The following is a 27,952-nucleotide window of genomic DNA, read 5'->3' as shown; positions in this document are numbered from 1 at the left end:
TCTGTATACGAGATGCAAAACTTTTTGTAAAGATTTTCTCCAATGTTAAAAGTATTCAAGACTAGTTAAGTCGTTAAGTCTACTGTTGTTCACTGGTTCCACAGTGAAGTACTGTGATACTTTGTAATAGAAACATGAAGCTCTATTGACTGTGCAGTTAGAAAAACAGAAAACCAGAAAGTATTTTCAAAGACTTTTTAATCAAGTAAATGTAGGTAGAGACCAGCTTGTATAAGGGTGTTTAAACTTGCTGTTTGGACTTTGTGTAGTGAAGCTTTACAATACTAACAGGAAATCTGCAACAAAATAATTCATACGATCACAATCATGGAATGTCAAAAAGTTATGGGGAAGAACTGAAATTTAAACCAAACTGCTCATTATTAATTGGTCCTTATTATTGAAACACAAAATTAATTATCCCAGGAATACTGAAACATTAATCTTACAACTGAAGACAGTAACTGCACAGAATAGATGTTGAGCAAATGATTTAATGTAATGAGAGCTTTACAAAAGAAAATAGCAGCCACATATCATGTGGAAAAAAGAATGTGAAGTGTATGAAACTCAGTACTATGGATATGTCAACAGTTCCTTAAAATTAACATGAAGTTTACATTCTGTTAGGACTTATAAAATATTATTCATTGTAGTTAAACATAACACAAAACCCAGCATCTGCTTGCCTGAGAGATTAGCAGGTAAAGATACTGAAGCTTGCAGCATTTAGTTTAACAAAGAATATGATCTAACATACAACTCATGAAGCTCTATGCACAGTTTGCAGTTCTGTATAGAACAGATCTGAAGCAGAAGTTTAGCAGAAAGTGAGGATGGGCACATAAAAGAAATTAGGCAACACAAGACTTCCAGACTCTCAGGGGAATTCACAAAGTTTCTGCAAGACTGAGATTTATTGCCCACTTACAAACAACAAATGGTAATTACAAGACAAATATAATAATTAAACATAAAAGCTCTGGAATTGTACAAAGATACTAATTTCTTGTGGTTGAGATGCATTGTTAAAAACAGTGCTAGCTGAAGGGATCTTTGCAAAGATGCAATGCAATCTCCTGCAGTTACAAGGGGACATGGCTGAACAGGTAAGACACAGATTCACCATTGTGTGTTCTTCGAATTGCCTCAGCCAGGATCATGGAAATGTCAATAAACTGAAATAAAATTCAAGAAGAAAGTTTATATTTATTTTTCTTGGCATTGCATAAACATATGAATATTTATTCAATTTACAGTTGTGCTTGTACCTCTTCTAGGAAGTAAAATAATATTAAAGCATAGGTACTTAACAACTGCATTAATGCAACATAAAACTAAAAGATTGAGTAAGAAAGCATTGAATAGAATTGCTGCACAGACATATTGCTGAAGACTTCTGGCAGAGGGCATGTTGTCAAAAACCACTATTCTAGCCATCAGATGGCAGTGTCCACTTGACACAAATACAGTTTAAGGGAAGTATAACTTAAGTGCTTGCCTTGTTTCAATAAATGCCAAAAACATTTTAAGCTTTTAAAAAACTCAATATTGCATTAAAAAACCCAATCTTTTATGCTTTCCTTCATTCTGTACTAACGAAAAACTCCATAATGGACACAGGACTTCCCAGAACAATCTCATTTAAAAGCTACTGACACGTCAGCTTTGCATTTTCAGTTTGGTTTTTAAAAGAAACTTGTAATTGTTATTTTGAGCATTTTCATTAGTTATTTAAGAAAAGCACACCATCTAAGATTTCTGTGGCATCCACAATAACATAACTGAAGTTTCTACATACAAATATTGTATGATTAATATTGATAAAAAAACCCAGCCAATTTTACATTTGCCACTCTTTCACAGTCAAGCATACTCAATCTGTTGTAAATACCCAATATTTTGCAATACTCTACTACCAGAATCCCCTTAAAACAGCTCTTTAGCATGCTTTAAGCAAGATGTTCTGCAAACTACATTTCAGAATATTGTTTTCTTCTCAAGGCACAAATTCTAGCATCAGTGAACAGCAAGATGCAATTCCAGAGTTTGAGCAGATGACAAAACCACCACTGTACCTGAATTTTTGGGCAGTGTTTCATTTTCTCTTCCTGGGGGATTGTATTAGTTACCACAACCGCCTCAAATGATGCATTATTAATCCGAGAAATAGCAGGACCAGAAAAGATGCCATGAGTAAGAATGGCATAAACTTTAGTAGCTCCAGCAGATACTAACCTGTAGAACAGAGGAAAAATAAGCTGTGATACATGTTTACATACACTACTATAGATGAAACCACATACAGAGCTCTCTAAAATACATGTTACACACAAATTTCTCCTGGAAGCTACAGGAAAAATGTAAGTATCTACAAACTAATTCAGAGAATTTTTAACTTTTCCAGGTTATACGAGTAAGTCTCTCACAAAAAAAAAACACAAAACAGATGAATGCCAATTAAATAAAAAAGCTGCCATAAGTAGGAATGATACCAATATAAAATGCTGCACTTTTGACCGTATCAGCACAACACAACTGAATTCCAGCACAAGTTTTCTATCTTAATCAGGCAAAAATGAAGTAGGTTGGATGGCAGTATTCACAAATACTGTGCTTTCATTTTGTGTACCGTTATTTTAATTTGGAATTCAAACAATTCCACTTGAAAAGCGTTTGAGGAACAAGAAATATTAATGATTAAAAGCCTAGCTTTACTGCAAGCTTGTGGGAAGACATGCTGCTGATCCAAGCATGTAGTGAAATGATGCACCACAGTAGGAAAAAAAAAAGTATAAATCACAGAACTAGAACACCTTGTGAATGAGTCAACCTCTTAATTTAGTTTTGACTGGCCTCTCTGCCTCTGTATGCTCAGCTATGTCCTAGCTCCTTTCTAGTCTTACAAACGAAGGCCCTGAATAGTGATACTTTATCAGATCATAGTACAAACACATTAAGATAGGAAGAGAAACAAAACAGAAACATCATCTCATTTTGAATGACTCACCAGAATCCGAAGTTTTCTGGTCAGTCTCAGCATTACATTTAGTAACTGCCACCTACAAGGAGGATGTACTACAACAGGGTGCATACTGAGGGTGTGTACTTAAGTTCATACTTAAGCAAGGTGATCTGCTGGATCTGAAAATACATTTCTTGGTTCATCTACTTACATACGTCTAGGCTGCTACGACAAAAAGAGGTCTAAAGTAATTGGGTGAGCAAGCCTAATTAAGCACGAAGTACATCTCACCTAGATTTGACATTAATGAAAAGCACTACTTCAAGCCAAGAGCATGATACAAGGCAGCCTCACTCACACAAAAACATCTGTCTTAGCAAACACTGCAGGTACATTGAAGGTTTCTGACTGTTTTAGAACATGCTCTCTAGAAATTTCCTGTAGATAAATAAAGTGCTTCTTTCTTATCAGGAAAGAAAGGCCCCTTTTTGACATGAATTAACTTCCTCTATGCACAGGAGTATTAAAAAAAATATTTCAAAAAATCACTGGGTAGGCAATTTGTGGGTTTGATCTACAAAGGGCACAGCCTAGAAACATGATTTGGGGTCTGATGCAGATTAGCATGCAGATAGCAAACAACTGTACAACATCTCTTAGCAAAATTCCATCAGATTTCCATCAAAGTAAAAAGAATCACAAGACTATATGAATCCCTCTACCACAAGTTTTTCACATCCTTTTTATCTAGATGCAAACAGCAAGCCTGCAACTAAAGACTGTAGACTCAGGGGACTTCAAACCACCAACAGTAGTATCTGGCACTTAAGCTTTACCCTGTTGCTTTGACACCATTTCCCACAGCACACTCCTGGAGAAACTGGCTGCTTACAGCTTGGACAGGTGTACTCTTTGCACAGTAAAAAGCTGGCTGGAGAGCTGAGCCCGAAGAGTGGTGGCAAATGGAGTTAAATCCAGTTGGTGGCCTGTCATAAGTGGTGTTCCCCAGGAATCAGCACTGGGGCCAGTTCTTTTAAATATCTTCATCAATGATCTGTTGAGGGGAGAGCACACCCTCAGCAGATTTCCAGACAACACCAAGTTGGGCACTAGTGTTGACCTGCTTGAGGGTAGGAAGGCTCTGCAGAGGGATCTAGACAGGCTGGACCGATGGGCCAATTGTAAGAAGTTCAACACTGTTAAATGCCAGGTCCTGCACTTGGGTCACAACAACCCCACACAGCACTACAGGCTTGGGGAAGAGCAGCTGGAAAGGTGCCCAGCAGAAAAGGACCCGGCAGTGTTGGTCAACACCAACCAACAGCGTGCCCAGGTGGCCAAGGCAGCCAACAGCATCCTGGCTTGCATCAGAAATAGTCCAGAGAGCAAGACTAGGGAAGTGACTGTCCCCCTGTTCTCAGGACTGGTGAAGCCACACCTAAAATACCATGTTCAGTTTGGGGCCCCTTAACTACAAGAAAGACATTGAGATGCTGGAATTTGTCGAGAAAAGGGCAATAAAGCTGGTGAAGGGTCTGTAAGACAAATCTTATGAGGAACAGCTGATAGAACTGAGGTTGCTTAGTCTGGAGAAACGGAGGCTTGGGCGAGACATTCTCGCTCTCTACAGCTACTTGAAAGGAGGTTGTAGTGAGGTCATGTTGGTCTCCTCCCCCAGGTAAGAAGCTATAGGACAAGAGGAAATGGCCTCAAGTTGCACCAGGGGAGGCTTACATTGGATGTTAGGGAAAATTTCTTCACCGAAAAGTTTGTCAAGCATTGGAATAGGTTGCCCAGGGAAGTGGTTGATTCACCATCTCTGGAGGTGTTTGAAAGATGTGTAGATGTGGTACTTAGGGACATAGTTTAGTGGTGTACTTGGCAGTGCTAGGTTAACAGACAATGATCTCAGAGGTCCTTTCCATCCTAAACGATTCTATGACTCTATTTGAGTCAGGCAGGAAGTACTATATGGACCCATCTTGGATGCAAGAGTATTTCATACCCTCAACAGTGTCTACAAATATGTTGGACAGGAACGTAAATTCAAGATGCTCTCAGCTGACACATACCAGCTTTAGAAAAGATTACATCCAAGAGTAGCAATGCTACAGTAAATGTTCAGCAACATCAATTTAACACATTTCCGTGTCTTTCTCCTCAGCAGTTCCTTCCCACTTCCAATGTGCACTATTTACAATCATACGGGGGTGGGCTTTGCTATAAACAATATCAAAATACAGGATCTTTGAACAGCAGATTTAAAACCTGAGGACTGTGGGCAAGTTTAGATTGCAGTCGACCTCCTAAACCAAAATTGGTAGCACAGATTTGGATATGCATGGAAGGGCAGGAGCACTTTAGTCTAGCATTGTTCACCTGTAATACCTCACACTTTCTTAATGAATTTCAGCCCATTCCTCCATTTTTTTCAAAACTATTTTGAAGCTAGAGTTGCTGCCATATATATCGCCAACAATAGGAAGAATGAATCATTTCAGGAATCTAGAACTTTTTTTTTTTAAGGCTACAGACATTACCAAAGTTCAGTGCAGTCAAAAATGCCAACTTCTGTGGAAAAACTATACCACCACCCTGAAAGCCAGGAAAAACTATACCACCACCATACCAGCATAAAGCCAGCTGGAAAACCATAACATAATCCTTTCTACTTAGCACTGCTAGAGCTTCAGTGAAGCTAGTGGGCCTACATTCACATGCTGTGCTCCAACAAGTGGGCTAACTGGAAAGAATCCAGAGGGTATTGATAACAGAGCAGAAGTCTAGAAACTATGTGGAAAGACTGAACAAACTGAAGTTACTTAGTCTAGAGGGGAATGAGAACACTCAACTAACTTCCAGACACAAGTCAGGAAAATTTATTCTCACCTCCCAGGATGAAAAGTACAAGTAGTTTTTATAAGGAAGACTCGCATTAAAGATTAACATTAAACATGCATTAAACACTGGGGAGACAATACTTTCCAATATTAAATCAAGTAAAGCTTTGTGAAAGATTGCCTAAGGAAAGTGGAAAGGCTCCATGATGAAGTTCAAGAGAATGATTTTCTGTCTTTTCTGCCTTGGAATTGAAAAGTGTGCTAGATGGCCCAAGTCCTTTCCAAGTTCTATGACTTCGTATTTATTCTGTCCTCTTTCTAAACACAGATAATGTATTTCTGCAAATATTTTCCCAATTCCATGTTCTAAAGAAGGACACAGCTTGATCACAATACTGTGACCTATAGACACAAGGATCAGAGACAATTCATGCTACAGAGGTCAGGCTGGGTTATAAGCATACAGGACACAGCAACTGCTTTCACCAGCTGTCTGAAGGTTACCGTACATCAAGACAGGGGGCCAGTTCATAATACTACTTACTTGTCTGCTGCATGACATATTGTGCCACATGTGTCAGCCATATCATCAACAAGAATTGCCACTCTGTCTTTCACATCACCAACCAAGACCATTCTGTCCACTTCATTTGCCTTCTTTCTTTCTTTATGAATGAGAGCAAATTCCACATTCAGTCTGTCAGCAATTGAAGTAACCCTAAGTTACAGGAACAAATACACATTTAGGGTTTTCAAAGAAAGAACAGAGCCATACATCTGCATTTGTCATAAAACACAATTTTTAAGTTTCCTGCTGTCAAACTACTGCAGCACAAACTTCTGCAACTAGTAAGACAGGTTAGCAGCAATCTTAATTCACTGCTAATAAATACAACCAGAAAGACATACTCCAGAAATCGTGTTTTGTTTTGCTTTGGTTTTTATATTGAATTGACTTGGGTTTTCTGTCATTAAGTGCCTAGCTTTGAAAATATTTTGTTTATTCACAAGCTTTTATTAAACTGCCGAAATACCTAGTCACACTAGATAAAGTAGAGTAGCCTCAGTTCTAAGCCCACAGCAGCGCGTACTTTAACGTCCTAACTGAAAATACCATTGTAGAAACATGAAATAAAACCAAAGAGAAACCCAACAAGCAAGTTAATAGTGACTAATTCTTTTAGCAGCACTTGACTAGTAAGCAAGTAGCTTACTTCATCAGTAACTCTCTTAGCATACATCTGCTTGACAAAGATCTTTTAAAACTATTCAGGGTGACCACTGGTGGCCAGACAAACCTCCAATAACAAATTTAATTTGTTACAGTCTTCCAATTGCTTTTCTCAGGTTATTTAATATGCCAGAGCTGGTAGGTATAGACACAGGAATAAACAATACCGTGCTTTTTCTGTGGTGCCACAGCCTTGTAGTCTGTTTTTTTAGACTACATTTAGAATGTCGTTAACAAGGTTATTAACATGCACAGTTAACAGGGAATACAGTTTTGTTTCTCTACCACTTAAATATGAAGGAATTGTTAGTTACTGTATTTCAACAACTGGGTGACAAACAAAAACCTCAAATGTTTGGGCATTTTTTAAGACAGTGCAATTTCATATCAAATCTCAATACATCCAAGGCATTAAGATAACTATGGAATCTGCATATCTTGTTTCAGTAATGAAATTTAATAAGCTGGGTAAAAACACCAAACAAATGGTAAAAAAACCAAAAAAGAATTCAGGTATTTTAAATGAGCTTTTTTCTTTTATTTCTTTGATGTTTAGGGATTTAAAATTTAAGACAAGCTTTCTTCATATTCTATTCACTTTTCATTAACCCAATAATTATTTTTAAGGTCTACATGTTTTAAATGGAAAAGCTAAACCATTTTCTTTACATTACTGGACATGAAAGAGAAGCTGTGATTATACTGAAAGCAACATTATCCCCTACTTCACCAGTAACTGCTCGATTGCATTACAACAGAAAGTTACCAAAGATAGACTCCATCTATGTTAAATAGAGTGACAGTGGTCCTCAAACACCTCCACCCACCTCTCTTACAAGCAACTTAATGTACAAATATTTTGTAGGGGAAAAAATGCTGTCTTATTTGAATTCTTAGCAAAGGCTGTATTTTGTTTAACAAACAAAACAAAAACAAAACCACAAACAAACAACTGTGGAAACAACAGTATCCAGATAGGAACAAAGAAGTTTAACTGACAGTCATCCGGGTTTTAGAATGCTTTCCCTAGTTTATATTCTTCACATCTTTACCTTGGTTAACCTAAAAGAAAACAGCTATGGAGTTCTAATCAGTCTTATTTCCTTATTAATTATTACAACATGAACACTCACAACAGACCCAAGGACTTCAATTAAAATCAAACTGTGACGGTCTTTCACATTTTCCCCCCCTACTACATTTCAAACATTTAAATTATTACAGGCTCACATGATTCTTATATCATTTGCCTTGGCTCCCATTCATTCTGTAGCAGCACCACAACCAATAAAACTTGAAAATAAGCATTTTGCCTTAATGGCATGGTTTAATACCTCACCAGCCAGCATGCTTCTGAGCTTTTGCATTAGTTTATACTCAACAGATACCATACAAAGGACAGTCTGCTAAATGAATAATGCATGCTGTGAATGAAGAAGCACTCCAATGAATTAACTTCTCTATTTTTACCTTTTGCCACTCAAACCAAAACTTTACTCTCTTTTTCTGGTATCCACAGCGCACAACTTGGGGTCAATAGGTTTACAGCTGGAATGCAATAACGTAATGAAAAAAGAAACAACTCAAACAAGCTCTTACCTAAGTGCCAGCAGGTACAGTGGGGACAGGCCATATGATTTGACAGAGAAGGGAAACTTAGGCAATTCCAGAGTGAAGCAGGAAGAGATGCAGCAACTGGACTAAAGAAGCAAGCAGCAGGAAAAAAATCTCTTCCCCCCTGCAGAGGGATTCAGCTAATGAGGGCATATCCAGGGAGAGAGAAAAAGATTTTCTTTAGACTATAGAAAGCTCCTGGATGTTTTCAAGCACGAACAACATAAGAACTAGTTGCTCTGTTTTTACAACGCAGTTGGATTCATCAGTGATGTATCCTATATCTTGCACAATTCATAAAGGAAAAAGATAACTAGACAAACTAGTTCATTAACCACTAACCGTATGGAAAACTGATTTTTTAGGCTTGTATAGTACCTTTTTGCACCACCTGCATCAGGTGAGACTATGATACAGTTTCTCCACTCCAAAATGTTCTCTTTAATCCACTGCAGCACCGCAGGTTCTGCATACAGGTTATCTACTGGAATGTCAAAGAAACCCTAGTCCGAAAGGGAAAAAGAGTTTTATGAATATATGTTTATGTCTTACCTGGAAGAAAGACAAGGGAAATAACCGAGCCTTTGACTACCATACATGATAGTATTTTACACTGACTTCTGATATTACTACGAAATGCAGCAGAAGCTAGACAAATACTAATGTCTCTAAGCATGTCACCCAATAGTAGTGAAATAGAGAACATCTGTTCTCAAATGATATAAAAGACGATCACCTTCAGGCACTCAAGCAAAATTATGCTTCTGAAAAGCTCTCAAAAAAATCCAGTGAGTAATACTCAACTTCGATAAATTTCAACTGCTTGACATTCAGTGTTTCAATATGAAGATTCGAGTTAGTATTACTTGAGCAGCAGAAATGGAATCTTACTTTCTGTGCAAGTTGTAACAAGAAATCCCTATTAAGCCACGAATGAAACTGCTTTTTATTTACATGACAGCCATACAGCATAATAGAAAATTCTGATTAAACAGAATACCAGAACTGGAAGAGAAGATATTTTCTAGAAAAACAAGGTATCTTGAAAGGAGGTACACCTGAGAATGATAAACTATGTTTGGTCTGTGTCTGAGTAAGCCAGCCTCTGTCTCCACTTCTCTTAAGAGAATATCGTTCCCTTGGCTGTAACAACAAAACTATCTAGAGCAATACCATAATCTCTGACCAGGCCCAGATTAAGAGAACATGCCCCAAACCAGTATATTTTATGTTCTGGACTTTGCAAATTCTATTGAAGACTCCAAGGCACAGGTATTCGAAATGCCTGCAAAATCACCCCATAAAATCAAGGCTGGTCTCTTTCAAAAAGGGAATTCAATTAGAAACAGATAGCGAGACTCTGAACCCTAAGAATTTCACTTCTGTACATAGCCTTTCACAACAATGAGAAAAACCCAGATAGTTAATACTAACCTTTCACATTAATTCAGTAGAGCTCCTAGCCACTGTTAGTAAGAACTGACAGTTACCTGGATCTGAGAGGCATGCAAGTCCATGGTGATGATGTGGTCAGCCCCTGCAACTGACAGCATGTTGGCAACAAGTTTTGCAGAAATTGGAGCACGACTCTGAGGAATAAAGCACAAAAGTTTAGGTTTTAAAAAGATGCCAACTAGAAGCACAGTCAGAAAGTTAGCTACTTTTATTGATTTTTCCTTTAGAATATTTAGAACCTAGATATGAAGAGCTTCAGAACTATTGCCAAAGCAGCCTGTCAACGGCTGATCTTGCTACTAGGGTTTTGAAACTCAGCAAAACATTTCAGAATATCTAAATCAGTCTGCCTAATAATGCTTTGTAGGAAGTAGACTAAAAAGCAGATAAAATTTGGGATATCAATTCCCAATTCTATTGAAAACTTTTAGCTAGCTTTTCTATTACAGAAAGTCAGAAAAACTCCATTTCTCTAAGCCACTACCCTGTAATTAACATCCAACTCTCATGCAACTATCCTGTTCCAAAAACATTGCCAAAAGCGAAGACTGGGTGAACCCAACTTTTGACAGCACTGCTTTATAACACAGTATCAAGCACTCCTTCATGACACAGTAAAGCTTGTACCAGACCCATGTTGCAGGGGCCAGCCACCCCAGCCTATTTATTCTTTTTTGCTAATTCAGGCTTAATTGTTGGATGCAATTTGGAATCTAAAATTCCCAAAAGGGACAGAAGGGATGAAAAAAGCCAGAGAAGTGGAAAGAACAAAGAGCAAAAATCCAATTAGCAGAGTTAATGCCAATGTCCAGAACTTTTAAAAAGTGATAAGGATACAGAACAAACAGCAACATAAAGATAAGATAGATGAAAAATCATACCTGAAAGATACCTCATTTTTTTTTGTGAGCAACTCCAAAGTTTTGTTAGGAGTTCTTTTATGCTCTGAAAAAAGTTATGCTGCTCTAGACAGCTTTCTTGGTAATAGAAATACTAAAAGAAGCCTCCTGTTTGGTTTTTGCCAGTCTTTAAATAAGGCTAATAGCTGGCAATAACATTAGCATGAAAGCACAACTGCTATTCAGAGGTTCCATCTCACTGTTAGACTTGGTTTTTGCTGGCACAGTATGCTCTCCTGCTACACCTCTTATCGAACAGCCTCATTCAGCTCTGCCTCCACCCCATGATACTAGAGTATCTTTACCTTCCTTCCACCAGTGCTCAAGGGCATAACTGAAAACAAGCTGAACCACTGCAAATTTAACCTGGAAGTTTTTCTGCCTGTGTCATATCAAGGAGCCAGTATTTTCCTCAAAACATTTGCTAATTTAGGTGGAAACTTGGCATTTCTCTGTTTTAGCATGTAGGTTGCCAACATCCTTCCAGAAAGGAAACTGCAATATTGCAGTCTTTCCTATGGGTGGATCAAATTTAATCACCATCATTACAGAAATGCTTCATTTCAAAAACCATCCCTCCTGGTTTTGTGTTTCACAGAACATCAACACCATGGCATCTGTGTAAGATACACAGCAGATACCTGCAACAGCCAGTACTTCCCTAGATCTCTGCAATTCAGATGCACATGGCTTCCATAAGAGTTTGCCAACATTAGTGCTTCAGCACAGACAATTTTCCAGCTACTGAGGACTATGCTGCTCCTCATTTAAATTCAGTTCCATAAGGCCCAAGTCAACCAAAGCTTTCTGGATATTTTTATTACTTGTAGTAAACTTTTGGTTTATGCCATACAGATTTCTGATCACTTCAGCTTGCCTCGCCAGTACAAACTGACATTTTCAAGTTAGGCTTCAAAACATTCTCAAGTCTCTGGCAACATCTTATAAGACAAAGATTTAGTTTCTACTCTTTGGAGACTATCACAACGTTCTCCTATTAGCTCTTCACAAAGATCTGGTTTGATGCTACCCCTAAGCTGGACTAACAGGTGATGCTGAAACAAGTTGTTTACTCCCCTCCTTGTTCCACCCCTTCTTCCCAAGCTATACACTCCCACCACTTCCCTTGCACTGCACACCAGGACTTGCCTGGACCCACAGCACCCAGATGAGGCAGCTCAAATGGAAGAGAAGGGAAGATGGCAAACCAGGACCACCCCTTCTGTTAGAAACATATAACTAGTTCAGGCTAGCTGCTAAAGGCAAATTATATTCTTCCCAGAACATGGTTTGCCATTTCCATTCCATCCAGCATACTGAATTTTGCTTTTATTTTTTCCCCATTTCTGTTCAATGTGAATACCACTTAGCTTGTCTCATGTATAATGAGTATCATCATCACAGAAAAAGCCACCCAAAATACTTTCCTGCATCAAATACTAATGTATACATTACCAGTTGTTACTTCTTTCAGCTGCTGGCCTTGCAGGCTGCCTTCCCAGAAGGAAAAACTTGAAGGTTTTACCACTAGGTAACTTGTTTTAGCAGACATGCACACATCAGATTGCCTACGTGTTGGTAGACAGAGGGTCTTGGAAGGAAAGATAGCCAGACACCAATACCTGTTTCTCAAAACGGGCTAATAGGAGATTAAGACAAACGAAGTTTGCAGCTATCCGACAGTTTCCTTTACACAAACTTGTGCATTAAAAAAATACACATGTTCAAAAGGATTTGATTGCTTGCATACAAAATATTTGTGCTACAATACCGTCCAAATTGAAGATTTTTAAGTCAAAGGAAGTATATTCACAGGAACCTCAGATAACCTGGCCTCATTATTCAGAAAGTTAGATGACAAAGGTAGATGAGAACTCAAGATTTTCTTTAACTTGAAGTTTGTAAGGTTTGCTTCTGATCAGAGAGGCAAGAACACAAGGAAATTCACAGTATTCATTGTTCCATTTTTTGACACAATTTGAGATTAATTTCAGAATTATTAGTGTAAAATGCAACATAACATTATGTACAGAAACTAAATTGTAAAAAAATAATCACTGAATTTTTAGTTCCTAAGCAAATTCCCCACTTACATATAATAAGTTGTATAAATGATTTCTTCCTTTGTGATGCATTACAAATTTATTCACAATTCCTGAAATTACCAGGGGCAGGGGGGAATCCACAAAGCTAATATTAACAACCTCACAAGAGTAACTATGCAAAGGACGCATAGCTGAAAGTGAAAGTTGTCCACCAAGATTAAAGCTCTGTTGGCTTTAAGCATCTTATTACATTGTCTTGCTCAAAATGCAACACATGCATACTGAAAAAATTTCCAAGAAACCCTTAATATTTATAACTGGAACTTTCACTTCCAAGAAAGCCAGTTGTGAAGTGTATGGATACTGAATGTTCACTAATGTATTACCTAAACTTATTGTTTCAAAAATGAGATGTGCTTTGAAGCTTCAGAAGTTGACAGCCATTATCTTGAATGTCCAGATAAATTTTTAACTAGAGGCTAGGAGTCTTCTAGTAGCAAATTATTCCACAGCATTAATATCATGGCCTAGGTGAAACAACAAATCAAGAAGTGAAACAGAAAATGTTCCCAGTTATACATAATGTAACCCAGTAAGTTTCACCCTTTGAGGCCATATTAATGGAAATGCATAGCGTTAGATAAAAAAAATAAATAAGGATACCTACCCAACGCTCCACGGACCCCTTCTACAAATCAAAAAAACAAAGTTACATGAGCTGTAGAATACCAAACTCACCTGTCACTCTACTTTGAACTTATCTCAAAGGCATCTCTGCAGCATCCTACATAAATGTGTCCTGCCCATGGCTTTGAAGGTTAGCATGATTAGAGGATGCATGAATGCAACTATGGCCAAACACAGATACACCTGAGCTAATTTTAAATTAGCCAGCTTGTGTATCAGAAGTGTTCCAGTTTATGGCAGTACTTGACTGTGTCTAAGTTGATTTACCAACTTTTCTATGATTCTCAGCAAGCCTTTTTTTTTTAACCTCTGTTTCACATTTAAAGCTAGTTCAGGTTTAATGCTAGAATTTCCAGAGTAGATTACACAGGCCTTGTTCAGAATATGATTTTTTACTGCAAGACCCTTTCCTTAAATAAATAAATCAAGAGCACTTTCATTGTTCTCAGTGATCATAACTGCAAGAGGCATGAAGAATACAGGGTTATTTCAAGCAGCAAGTACTCAGTCTATTTAGTTCTTTATGGATTAATGTTAACAACTTAAATTCAAACCAGAAAACAGCATCCAGCGAGTGAAGATTACACTGCTTCAGTTCATGGTCAAGAAAACTACAGCAATAACTTTCTCCACAGAAAAGAAAACTTGTGTATAACCATAGGAAGAAAATGGCTGGCACTTCTCTGACACTTCAGGCAGCATATAAAGCTTGTGCACTCAACACAGGTCAAAGACCAAATGATGTGATGCAATCCAACAGCGGGAGGAAAGATCTCCCTGTCAATAAGCTGCCCAGTGCTGACAGCTATATTATAGCTTATTTTGCAACATGGAGGTCAACTACCAAGGTTAATTTCCAAAGATGGCAAACATTTTCTCAATTGCAAAACAGAGGTAAAAAAAAAAAAAGAAATGGCTTGCCTAGAACTGCGGAACTCTGAACTATTCTAGAGAATAGTCTGGAACAACATTCAAAATCTGTTAATCAAAACCACTTTCCTAGGCTATCCATCTTCAGATGCCATTTCTAAAAGACAGGATGCTCCTAGGTGGCATGCTGGGCGATTACACTACACTACAGGTTTTAAGTGTCTCTGAAGTCTGCCACATGGATTTTGGGTTCCCTTGACAAGGCATAACCTGGATGCATGGAAAACTTGGGACATACTCATCCTTTTCCCACACCCAGAACTTACAGTATGGTCCAGCAGAATCTTCCAATATCAATTTGGAAATCAAACCATAGTGAGATGCTTTCCTTCTTTTTCAGCACAACGTTTATTGCTTCCCTTTCAAGCTCTTTTGATAAAAAGTAGTATTTCAGCTCTCCTGATCAAGGTAGAGCATTATTCAATACAAAACACAGCAAAAATGAAGAACTAGGAGAGCTAGGCAAAGAATATGGAGCTACTATCCAACTCCTGGATTTTATTTTTGGAAGTATAACACGTGGGTTTTGATAATGTTAGTACGGTGTTAGAGAACCTGCACTTAAAGAGCATACCAGAAAATAACTTTTCTGTATTAAGCTTTGTTCTCAGACATCACAGGCTGAGCATTACATATTTTGTAATAGCCGCTATTATTTTTAGTTTCTGCATTACTTCTTAGTACTGTTATTTTTTTAAATATAACTAAAGAACAACAGAAGGGCGTTGGGGGGGATTTCCTTGAGGCCCAAAGTGAAAGGGAAGGGGCAGTCCATTTATGGAAAGTATCGGACAGGGGCAATTTTCCAAAGAGTTAACCATTGCAATTCATTCTTAAAAGCCAAATTCACATTTATTCTTGTTGGTTCTTTTCAAGTGAGTTTAGGTAAAAGTAATAGTCACACAACATACTAGAGGGTATTTTTATATAGAGAGATAGGAAATTTATGTTCTGTATTTTTTAAAAAACAAACTCGTCATACAGAATTTGTTACTGTGGTCAGCTTTGCTGAACTGGTATATTCATCAGTTATGGCAGATCAAATTCAGGAAAAGGGCACTAAGATCAGAAAAGTTTTTACAAGTTTCCATAAAATTTTAGGTTTACAACTATAAAAATAATTACAGAAACAAAAGCTTCATTAATCTGCCTTGCAGCATAAAATAATGTTTATATTAATTACTGTTATGCATTGCAGATTTCATTAGTTCCTTCCATTTGGCTCTGTTCAACCATATAGGATAAACCTCACCTAAATAATGGTTACAGCACTTCAAATTTAGGATTCAATTCCATGCAATTAAAATGTTTAAAAGGGTGTACTCTCTTCATATAAAGAGGTAAAAACAGTAAAGCTAGAAAAAGCAGGAAAAACAGTCCCATAAGGTGAGATTTGCTAGCAGAGCACTCTGCAATATACCACACACACAGGACGTGCCTACTTTTTCAAACCGAAGGTATGTCAATTACCAAAACAAGCAAAAAATAATTTTTCTCACTTCATTTCACCTATAGATGAAATAATGTAACATTTTACCAAAAAAGGATGGGGAAAAAAGTGCAAATCTTTCAAATTACTTAAACATTTCTGAAAATATGTTTCATCTCCAAAAATTTCAAGTGAACAAGGTGAAAAAAAGCCTCCTGACATTACACGTGTCTTACCTACCTTGTCTTTCTTATCTTGTCTGGCATACGGAAAACACGGAATTACGGCAGTCACTCTGGAGGATGATGCAATCTTGCAAGCATTGATCATGATGAGCAGTTCCATTAAGTTGTCATTTATTTCTCCACAGCCACTCTGGATGATATACACATCTTCTCCTCTCACACTTTCACCAATTTCTACACTGAAAGAGCAGGAGAAGACCATTTAAACCCTTGAATAACTGGAAAAGCATTATTAAAGAACAGAAAAAAGTTTTAACAAGCTTTCATAAGATTATCTGCATGTAGAGTAAGATTTTTTTTACAGCGATTTGGATAACTGTCCCCTTGATACAAAGTCTGTTTCATCATAAGTCAGTTTAAAATTTATTTCAGCCTAGATAACTGTTTTCACAAGGTCTGCACAAACCAATGTGTAATTAAGGCTATAGCACAGATGCAGCTCAGATTGTTATTAAGTTTGATACTGCTTTTTTTCTTTAGTCTGTATGTTCTGTCTCCTTGCCATCTCCTTTGAGATGGTCATTTAAAGAATAACCTACATAAGTACAGAAACAACAGAGCCAACTTCAGAGCATTAAATACTACCTGCATCAAAATACCTCCTTAAAAAAGGCAATTTTTTTCTGTGATAATTGAGATGTTAGCCAGTTTGAGAAACTACTGTATTTTAGAAGAGAGAAGTACCAAACCACAGCCCCAAAACAGAAAACTGGTTAAAATTTACAACATGATGTCCAAGTATTTTTTTTTTTCCTGAATTAAAATCTTAGAGAAAAGCCAAGGACTGCTCATCAACAGCTCACCATGACTCAACAACTCTCAGGGTCTGTCAGTTGTTTTATTTGCTCTAACTGTGCTTACATACTTTGGTTCCTTATACTACCAGTTATTTTATTCTTCCACAGATTTCAAGGCAAGCTCTGGTACTGATCACTGCTCACATCACAGAATTAAAAAATTAAACAGAGCTTACAAATAAACAGGAAAATTAAAACAAATCAATGTGGATTCTTTTTAAATTCTAGACCCAAGCAACAGAAATCTACTGTTGAATCACACTAACTTTTCACACCCGTTACTCCAAAACGTACACATAAGAACGGCAGACTAACCTTCGTTGTTCCCTGAATCCATGCAAAACATAAGAAACATACAGACTTCCTAAATAATGAGGCGATCAGACCTTTCAAACCCACGTTTTGTCATGTTTGTCTTAATTATTAAATGCTAAAAGTCTTGGGCCCTTATTTAAAAAGTTGCATCTTTAAACAAGACAAATAAGCAAAAGCTTCTAGCTGGAAACCATCCAAATGGCCCAGATGTGGGTAGAATAATTTCTCTGATGGGTCCTTCAGTGCTGAAGCTTGTTCTAGTCAAACACAGTCCAAACAGCTTCCGTATACCAGCTTTCGGGGTGCTGTGTAACAATCATTAGCTTTCTGTAGATACAAAACACAGAAAGGAATTTACTGCTTAAAACCTTAGTGACGTGCAAACATCTGATTTATTACCATCAAGATAGTTGAGTCCATGCTCTCAGCTCCCCTACTTGACTCCTCTGCAGTCCCACACAAGCCATAAAAACATCCTGTCATAACTTTTCTCCTTAATTGAATACATTTTTTTGCCTGAGAATGCTACTAGCAGGATTTCTTAAGGCCAAAAGAAAGCAAAACATCTAGCAAACACCAGGATCTCTGGAAGTCCAGAGGTGGTCAAGGACAGTGTCATTTGCAGATATGTCAGTGTTAATCCAGGAAACCTTTTGGAGGCTTTCATTATGGCACAAAGATGCAAATTTTTGGTCATAAAACTTAGTTCCCTGTCCAAGATTTTGATCAATAGGGCTGTTAAGAGAAAACTGTTTTGATCAATGTATTTTCTTAGTTTGTTTTCCTTTTTGGACAACATAACAAATTCAGTAAGACATTTAAGTATATTCCATAAGGGGAAGAACTGGTCAGGCTTAATTAGAAGCCCTACCAAAACCAGTTCTGGTGTTAAAATACCAGAGCACCACCTCCCAGAAGAATAAACAAAACCTGTCATTGCTTCTGGATGCACCAATCCAGCTCCTCAGCTGCACCTCAAATGCTGTGTTCAGGTTTGAGCCGCTCACTGAAAGACAGACATCAAAGTGCTAGAGCGTGTCCAGAGAAGAGCAATGAAGCTGGTGAAAGGTCTAGAGAAACAAGTATTATGGAGGAACAGGAGAGATTTGGGGTTGTTTAACCCCAAGGAGGCTCAGGGGAGACCTTATTGCTGTCTATAACTAGCTGAAAGGAGGTTATAGTGAAGTGGGAGTAGGTCTCTTCTCCCAAGTAAGAAGCAATAGGACAAGAGGAAATGGCTTAAAGTTGTGCCAGGAGAGGTTTAGATCAAATATTAGGAAAAATTTCTTCACCAAAAGGGTGATGAAGCATTGGAAAAGGCTGCCCAGGGAGGTGGTGGATCACCGTCCCTGTACGTGTTTAAAGAACACATAGATATGATACTTAGGGACATAGTTTAGTAGTGGACTTAGCAGTTCTGTGTTAATGGTTGGACTTGATCTCAAAGGTCTCTTCCAACCTAAACGATTACCATGATCCACCCACTAGCTAATGGGCACAGCCTCAATCATTGTTACAGGTCCATCGTTACTGTTATAAGGACTCTAAAAAATGATAATCACCACTGGACATGGCACACAGACCTGCTTAATAACAAGTGTCACATACCAGCCCTTTGGAAAAGGTCCAAAGATGACCACCACCACATGCAAAATTCTATGGCACCTCTTTCAACTCAGAACTGTGAGGTTAGACTCCAGTTCTGGAAATCAAACTAGGAACCATTACAAAGAAGAAGAAAGAAGAAAAAGCCTAAGAAGAAAACACTGTCAATTTTCAGGGGAGAATGATATTGGAGTGATAAAGAAGGGCAGAATAAGTCGTTAGTACTCAGGGAAAAAAGTAACCAAAAGTTTCATAGACACATTATGTAACAGTAATAGAAAAAAAAAACAACTTTGCTGAATGACAAAAATAAGTGATCCTGTTGCTCATTATAAAACCACAAAGAACACTGAATTACAACACTTGGAGTTGTTTTGCTCCTTTAAAAAACCCAGTCATTTCTAAGCATACTGCTAAGAAATAACAGGTTTCAAAATGTCAGGGAATATACTCCGAGATAAATATAGATCTGGTTAATACAATGAACCTGAAGCGATCCTTCTTCAATTGCCATTAATTACTATCTTTTCAGTGAACTTAAGCTAGCAATAACTTTTTCATCTTGTAAACAACTTGAAAAACAAAAATGCTACTACTTTCTTTCTTGATGCATTTGAAAAATTTTTGGTTATGCTTTTCAGGCCAGAATGACATACTTATTTGGCACACAGAAATATGAAAGTATGTGCATAGGTATACAGAAATACCATTTCTAGTGGACACAGAAGTTACATACAGACTAAACTAAATCAAGCTTAAATTAACACCTGCATAGCACTTGGGTAAACATGCCAGAGAATAGCATAATGTAATTATTGCACAAAGATCTCCTCCCAATCAACTGGAGATAGCTGTGCAACAGATCAGCTTTTCCCATCTCTCATCATCTACCTTCTCAAAGATCGGTATTGAGAAATATTGTGTCTGCTGGTTGAGTTTACACATAGCTGCCTATTTTACCTTCATTGAGCCACACAGTAAAAGATAACTAGTCATTGTGTTGCAAGTATTTCATCAGACGTAGCCTGTACTAACCCCGCTGGATTTTTTTGGGATGGATTGGGGGTTTTTTTTGTTAGTTTTTCTTTGGGGGGAGTGGTGCAGGTAGTGGTTTGGGGGTGTGTGTGTTTGTTTTGGGGTTTCTTTTGCATTTTTTCAGGGTTTTTTCCTGTGGCTTTTTTTTTTTTTTTAACACTTTCAGCTACAACACAGGCAAACAGTAAGATACTATAAACTACAGTATCAGATATCTGAGGTATTGTACCTCTAATATCTATTAGAGAACACTAAGTTAACAGCAGTCAAACTTTGCAGCAGTTACTAACAACATTACTACTAAATTCCAGTTAGACCATCTATATCATGACCCATTAACTGTTAGTGGGGTTATTTAAACAATTCCACATAGCAAGGACACAGAGAAAGGACACAAGAACAAGCTCTTACCTCAAGATTACAAGCTCTGTTTGTTTTATGCAATTGAATCAAATTCAGCTATTTGGTAACAGTTTAAATAAACTTCTCGTTCAAGAAGAGTCAACATAACCTGTGCATTAAAAGCCCTGACACCACACAGTTAGGTTTTAAATTAAAAGTTACAGAAATTAATAGCCCACAAAAGTAATTAACTTTGAGCCAGTTGCTTGGAATCCACAAGCACAAGGGTCTAGTGGGAAAGATACACATAAGACAGGACATGATGAAAAGCAAGTTTGGATGTTGGTATCTGCCTTCATCTTGCAAAGGCTGATTTGAGAGTTCAGTGTACTATGTAAAAACTTGGAAAGACTAGTTACCACAGATTAAGGCTAAGGCTTAAAACCCACTTATGTTGCAAACAAATTTCAATGGTTGAAGCATCTGTTAAACAAAATTCAAAGATCAGCTGTAACAGCAGACTCAGCTCCTTCTGAGCTAAATTTATAGTATGCTCCCAACAGGATTTACAGCAATGGGAATTTTAAATTTGTACATACTAACTAAAAACCCCCGACAAAACAGTTGTGGGCAAGCAGGGGAGTAAGTATGCAGAGCCAGATTTAAACGGTAAATAATGTAAATCCATAACTAGTATCCTGTTGAAATCATGCACTTAAAAGGGGTCTATGTACTTCTAAAAATAATTACAGCAGATTAAACTTCTAGCTATGCTTACAAGTAGTAAGGTTTCTCAAGCAATTTAGGTACTGATAAAGTAGATGTGTACTTCAGACACTTTTAATTTCCAAAGAGGCCAAAATCTAAGATCTAGAGTCCTCATACAGTGTGCAAAACGAATCGATATTTCAAAGGTGATCAAAACCAGTCCACATGCTCAATTTGCAATCCTTTGAAACCCAGCCAACGGGCAGCACTAAGCAGAGGGTGTGTTTGACCTCTTACCTTTGGGAACGCATTTTGCAGAGTAGTGTTTTAACACAAAACCTCCAACTCACCGGGCAAATATTTTTAACTGCCCTGATGTGGTATAACAAAGCAGGTACTAGCAAAGCCCAAAACAACAAACAGTAAAAATGCCAGTTGGTTTTAAGTCTATAGGTATCCTATATCTCCTGGCACCCACAGTCTCCCTCAGCTCTAGGCTCTTCCAGCTTGAGTAACAGCTCCAAGACCAACCCCCAACTAGATCTTCATTGACACTGCCCCATCCTAATGGTGGACACGGGCATGCTAGGCAGCACAAGGCAGGAAATGCTTTCTCACACTCCACTCTGGCACACAGCCTGCCACCGCAAGAGGAAAACACCTTCACTTGAGCAGCTCTGGGTTAAGCCGTGTGTAGTCCAAAATGAACCCTCAGAAATTTGGAAACAGAAGTCTAACAAACCTGAACACCTGCAGAGAGTCTTCAAAGGCTGAGTACCAAACACTGCAGCTAAGGACACGTGGGATCATTGAGCGTGATTCAAATGGATTGTTTTTTGTTTGTAAATTTCAAGCATGTAGCACCTACTTAAAGATTAAACTTGCAAAGTATACAGAAAGGTCAATAAACTGCAAGCGTCAAGCCAAAAGTTTGAAGATTTTTTTGTGCCTTTTCTGATTTGGAGCAATGAAGAACGTGATAAATGGCCGCATTTACTGCACCTTCAATTCCCTATATAAACAAAACATGCAATCCAGAAGAAATTTTTATTTTGTTCAGCCAAGCTAGTAAAATCTGTTTCTGCAGTTTCTTCTTGCACACAACAGCATGGGGGGGGAGGGGGGGGAGGCAAAGGACACAGCTGCCTCCACTGTCACAGGCGGCACACAAAAACCCCAGCTGCCAATCACTTGCTCAGTGTCTGGGCAGTATGGAGTCACTTCACACCCCACTATATCCCTAATCTCTATGCTTTTAGCCAATTTAACACCAGTTAATCACCTGAGCTTGTTTACTCCACAATCAGGTGTCTGCAAAAACCATAACCATCTACTCCAGTGAGGGTGAGTAGCACACACCTCACAGCCCCTGCAGCAGCCAAACCCAAAGGAACCAGGGTACAAGAGATGTAGTGAGGTCATGCCTTATCTGAGATAACTGCAGAGAAGAGCTGGAGGATGCTGAAGAGAAGATGGGAGGGAAGTGTTACAGCCCAATGCTCAATTGTACTTCCCTGAGATATATTGCCAATATCAAAGTTTCCAGCTTTGCTCCTGATTTCTCAGTTCTTCATGGAATTGTTTTCATTACTCCACTTTGTGTGAAATACAGACTCACAGTGATCCTTGTAAAAATTCTCATTATAAAAGTCAGCTATTTTTCCCCCATCTTCTAAGATTAAATTTTAGTCCAAGACTCCAGTTTTATTTATTTACTTACAAAAGGCCCTCATAACAACACAGCTTTTCCCATGCAGTGTCCCTTTGTACTCAATCCATACTTTCCTCTATAAAAGCATACACTTAATGTTTTTAATGTTTTAATGTTATAAAAGTTTTTTGTTTTAATGTTATAAAAGCATTACCCTTAATGAAACAACCCAGCTTCAGCAGCTAAATAAGGCTGTGCCAAATTCACGTGCCAGGCAGGACTCCAGTTCCCTCCCTCACAGATCTGTCAAGAAGATCTGCAAGCAGGCCTTCAGCCCATGAATCTGACTGGAAAGCCAGGAAGCTCACAAGAATGGATAGGAGCACTAACTTCTTCCACTGAGACCGATGTGTGTATGACTGTCACCTTTCACTCCAGTTTCCCCATTTTGCAAATAACAAGTATTTCAAGGACAGAATTAAAATAAATAGTCTTTAGAGAAGCAAACATACAATTTATTGTAAGAAAATACAATTATTAAAAAAGTGATGTACAGTCAACAATATTTTTTTTTATTAAATCAGCTGACTCACCAAATATACCTGCTTTGAGATTTAATTGTGTATCAACTATAACTAAATGCCATCTCAGTGTATTTGGAGACAATCTTGTGAAAAACTTCAGTGTTCAGTATCTGTATGCTTCTGTTGCATGTCTGTCAGTTTCACGATGCTGAGGTTACAACAGCCATGCCTGTTTAAGAACTTCCATTCCTTTCCTCTTCCTCTAGCCTGCAAAACACTGCCGATGACAGTTGCTTGTGGGGTTTGAAAAAGATAAACTGACTGAGCCCCCAGTGCAGCCCTAGCATTTGCCAGATAAGGGAGAAGGTGCTACTCCTCAAGCTCCTACCATGACACCGTAGCTGGCACTTAATTGACACACAAGCTCTGAACACTAAACAGAGTTATCTTCCATAACCAGACATTACTGAGGAGCTCTCTTGCTGCTCAGAGTTGCTGGACTTTGGTAGTTAGCTGAAGGAAAGCATTTCCATACAGTTCAGATAGAAGAAGGAAAAAAAAAACAGGGCAGTGGCCAAGTCTACCAGCAATTTCACTTACTTTCTCTAGCACAGACTACATTTCTGAGTTACAGACAGAGCTGCAAGACTGCTGAAAGGCTAAATCTGAGGGGAACTGGGATACTGCTAGAGATGCTCCTCTCGGTATACATTTTATATATATATATATATATATAAAGCCCTTCTCATTTTAAATGTCCTGGAGTTGGGAATGTACCTGCCCACTTAGCTACAGCGCTTGTCAGGCATGGTCCTATCCCCAGCTAACCTTAGGGCACACAGCTTTAGTTCCTCAAACCTACTGACAACTGCTATGGACTGGGCTCTAAAGCTTGTTTGAGTTGAAATAACACAAAATGTTTAATGACTCTTCCCTCCACTCTATTCCGCAAGCCAGACTAACTGCAGTTCTCGACTAAAAGGTTTCCAGCTATGACACTCTGACAAGGATTTAAGCCTGAGGCTGCACATATTTATTAGTTTCGCCATAACTTACATTTATGTTTAAGGGAATGCTGCAAACCAGAGCTTTTAACAAAAGGTGAATCTTCTCTGCAGCTTGCTAACTTAACAGATCTGACAAAGCAAGAGTTTGTTGACCCTCGGGTCCAAGCTTATCTGTTTGCACTGGAGTTTGCCAGAGTGTCATCGGGAAGGTTTAAGGTTCTCTGAGCACTTTAACAATCATGTTCCAGTATTCTGCAATACTGCAAATGTATTTTGTAATGCCAATACATTTGTTTATAAATTTAAAAACACAACAAGAAAAAAAAAAGATTGTCCTAGATTATCTTTCTGTACATGCACACACCATGAAACTTTTCTATAGAGACTAAAAATCCAGATGCCTCAGGAAAGGACCACTACAGCATAAATCTTATAAACTGTAGGGGCAGTTTAATTTCAAACACATTGTTGAGGAATCCTCTTATTACTATTGCTGATTTTTTTCTTATGAAAATCAGTCTACAAAACAGGAAGGCCAAATCCTGAAATAAGTTGCTAAGGATATTGAAAAGATTACCCATTTAAAACATTACATAGTGGATACAACTGTCCTGGCTGAGGGGTTAAAAAAAACCCAAAAAACAAACCACCACAACACCCCCCCCCCCCCCCCCACCTCCCCAAACTTCATTTTACAATCTCATAAGTATGGAGCAGTAGATGAAGAAAACAAAACCAAACATTTGAAGTGTTAAGGCATTTTAAGTTCATGAAAAAAAAAAAAAAGGTCAAAAAAAGACATCAAGCCTAACTGGTCACTGTGTTGCAACAGAAGCAACCAGAAATAACGTTTAGATTAGAGCCATTCCTCCTATCTATACCACACTACATCCCTATTTGCCTAAGAAAATAAACTAGCACTACTAGATTAGCCAAACTACTGACATGCTGCAGTCACCACTACCTACTTGTTTAATGGCAGAGGCCAATACTGCATACCTGAAAAATTAGGTGAAGTTATAAACTAAAGATTATTGTATGATGCAGCCTAGAATTTAATTAAGCCTCCTCACAAAATAAATATGCAAACTTTAGAGATAAATTTCTACCTTGGATGAAATCTAAATCAGTTAATCTCTCCTTAAAACACAGCAAACTGCAGAACCAAAGATAAGTGTGTCTGGGGAATAAACATTAAAAAAATTAGAAGTTAGCAAGGAAGTCATGCAACCAAATACACAAATTAAGTTTTATCATGCAGAAAAGAGATCAAAGAGCAATAAAGTGAGTATGGGGCTGGAATGACTTGAGAGAAGATTTAAACCTTCATTTAATCAGGAATGAATAGAAGAGTTAGTGTGCAAATATTAGGTTGCATAAACACCAATGGAAGAGGGTTTATAGTAATGCCAGTGAGCATAACTAGAACAAGAGCAATTAAACTGAGAATGCAAAAACATAGACAGACTAGAAGGACAAGCTTTGTAAGAGCAGTTTTAGAATACACCATGTTAATCTTTCAAAGGAAGCAATGAAAACACGTTTGTTTAGGAGATTCAGAACAAGAACGGATAAAAACAAACAGACAGTAACCTCAGAGACTAGCCAGCTACTTCCACGTTTCAGGATCAGCTGGCAGCCAAGTCTCATACACCTATACAGAAAAACAGCGGCACAGTCTTACCAGCTCACGGGCTGTCACCTCAAATTAAAATTCTCCGTTAAAAATGAGTAAATAAAACAGGTGGGTCAGAAAGCGAAGATGACAGACTCATAGAGAGGCAATATTAGTAGAAAAAGCACCAGCAAGCATATTCTCAGGGAGTCAGGGGGAGCAAGCTGTCCTCACGGTGTCACACAGGGTCTTTTGCACTGTTACCAGAGTCACTTTCTGCATTTGGCTGGCCGGGAACGCAACACACCTGCACTTCCAACAGTCAGCCAAGGCCATCGTAACAACCGTACTACCCTCATGCGGGACAACAGCTTTGGACTGGGGAGGGAAGCTGCACAGGAGCTGGAATTGCTGCACCACACACCCCCGGCTGCTGATACAGAATAAAGACCCGCTGCAACAAAACCTGAAGCGCGATTCGCGCCAGGCTCCTTTTCAAGTGCCTGGCCCATCATCACCACCCTGCTCTTACGCCCACTCACACACAGAGCCGACCCAACTACAGAACCGCGCGATGCACTGCAACCCTAGATCAACCCAACCTAAAACTAAAAAGGTTTTATCTTTACGGCGATAAAGCTGCTCAGCCGTTCGGCCAGCCGCCCGCCAAGGGCGGGATGAACCCCACGCTGCAGACAGGCCGCCTGCAGCACCCGCCACCCTCTCCCCCCACAGGAGGATGCTCTCCGCCTGCCCAGGGCCCGGGCCCCCGCCCCTCCTCCGGCCAGCTCAGCCCGAGCGAGCGGGACAGCTCCGGGGCAGCGCCGGTGCGCCTGGCCCCTCCTGCCGGCTCCGGGGAGAGGGGGGGGCGGCGGCCGGGGACGAGCGCCGGGGGCCGGGCAGGACGCGCCTGGCCGCGCCGTACCCCGCGCCCGCCCCGGGCTGCCCACTCGCGGGCCGCGCCGCCACACCGCCCCGGCGGGACCCGCCGCCCGCGGGGGTGGGGCCGGAGCGCGCGCGCAGGTAACGCCGCGCGAGGCCGGCGGCCGGGAAAGGGGGCCCCGGCGGGGGCAGCGCCGGTGGCCGCGCGCGCCGCTCACGGCTGGCCGCCCCGCTGCGCCGCGCGCACCTGGTCTCCTGGTTGCTGAACTTCTTGGTGACCACCTTGCCCAGCTCCAGCCCCAGCCGGTCCGCCACCCGCTGGGACAGGTCGTGGTGGGAGCTGCCGCTGAACAGCACGATGTTCGGCATGGCGGGGGGGGGGCCGGGGCTGCGGCGAGAACGGGAGAGAGCGCGGGCACCACGCCGCGGGGGCAAATAACCGGCGCCGCGGGCCCGCCCCGGCCCCGCCGCCTGCAGCGGGGAGGGGCCGGGGGCGGGGCGAGCCGGGGGCGGCGGGGGGCGCGCGGCACAGGTAGCGACGGCGGCCGTCAGCCGGGGGACGGTGTCAAGGAGGGGCGGTGCTCGGGCGGGCAGCGCCCTCCGCCCCTCCCCCTCCCCCTCCCCGAGCCCCCGTGCCCAGGTGCGGCCCGTGCCCCCCGCAGGCCGCCAGCCGCCGCCCAGCCGCGGAGGCGGGGGTGGGCCGGGCTTTCCCTCCGGCGGGCTGAGCTCTGGTGCGCTTCGCTCCGTGCCCTGACAGGGACGGAGGGAAGATCTTAGCCGGGGTTTGGCTACCTGTGCAGTGGGCTATGTGTGGTTCCGGTGACAGACAATCGCTAAATACAGCTCTGGGTAGGCATCTGTTTAGTTGGATAGATACCTAACTAGTTTTAGCTACCAGAGCTGTCCTTAAGTAAGCTGCAGCCGATTCTGGATGTACACCACTCATTTTCCATCATGTTTTTCTCGACTGTTGCTTAGAAGCAGGCTCATGCGCAAACTACTGGCAGAAAATTGAACAAAGACAAAATGGTCTTAACTTTCAGCTAGAGTTATTTTAGCTTGTGTGTACAAAAATAAACTGCATTGGATAAGTGACTTTAGAACCACCTCCGTTAACCCGCCTTAAGCAAA

At 39.9% G+C, this 27,952-nt stretch overlaps 1 protein-coding gene across 3 annotated transcripts; it reads right to left on the bottom strand.

The window, feature by feature from the left end:
- Nucleotides 1-181: 181 nt before the first annotated feature.
- On the bottom strand, nucleotides 182-27,236 carry PRPS2 (phosphoribosyl pyrophosphate synthetase 2). Of its 3 annotated transcripts, XM_055801503.1 has the most exons (9): nucleotides 25,944-25,989; nucleotides 18,383-18,458; nucleotides 16,336-16,519; nucleotides 13,717-13,737; nucleotides 10,141-10,239; nucleotides 9,029-9,153; nucleotides 6,350-6,523; nucleotides 2,079-2,238; nucleotides 182-1,178 (listed from the first exon to the last, which is right to left on the bottom strand). In XM_055801503.1, exons 1-9 carry the CDS (start codon nucleotides 25,972-25,974, stop codon nucleotides 1,086-1,088), a joined length of 963 nt encoding a protein of 320 aa, XP_055657478.1. In that variant the 5' UTR covers nucleotides 25,975-25,989; the 3' UTR covers nucleotides 182-1,085. The 3 variants fall into 3 exon arrangements, with proteins under 3 accessions (XP_055657478.1, XP_055657477.1, XP_055657479.1); XM_055801502.1 differs by lacking the exons at nucleotides 18,383-18,458; nucleotides 25,944-25,989 and adding an exon at nucleotides 27,069-27,236; XM_055801504.1 differs by lacking the exons at nucleotides 13,717-13,737; nucleotides 18,383-18,458; nucleotides 25,944-25,989 and adding an exon at nucleotides 27,069-27,236.
- Between the last annotated feature and the right edge of the window lie 716 nt (nucleotides 27,237-27,952).

This window comes from Falco peregrinus, chromosome 4, assembly GCF_023634155.1.
Source record: "Falco peregrinus isolate bFalPer1 chromosome 4, bFalPer1.pri, whole genome shotgun sequence".
Classification (NCBI taxonomy): domain Eukaryota; kingdom Metazoa; phylum Chordata; class Aves; order Falconiformes; family Falconidae; genus Falco; species Falco peregrinus.
Note: the sequence above shows the minus strand (reverse complement) of the source record. Positions and strands in the feature narration are given on the sequence as shown.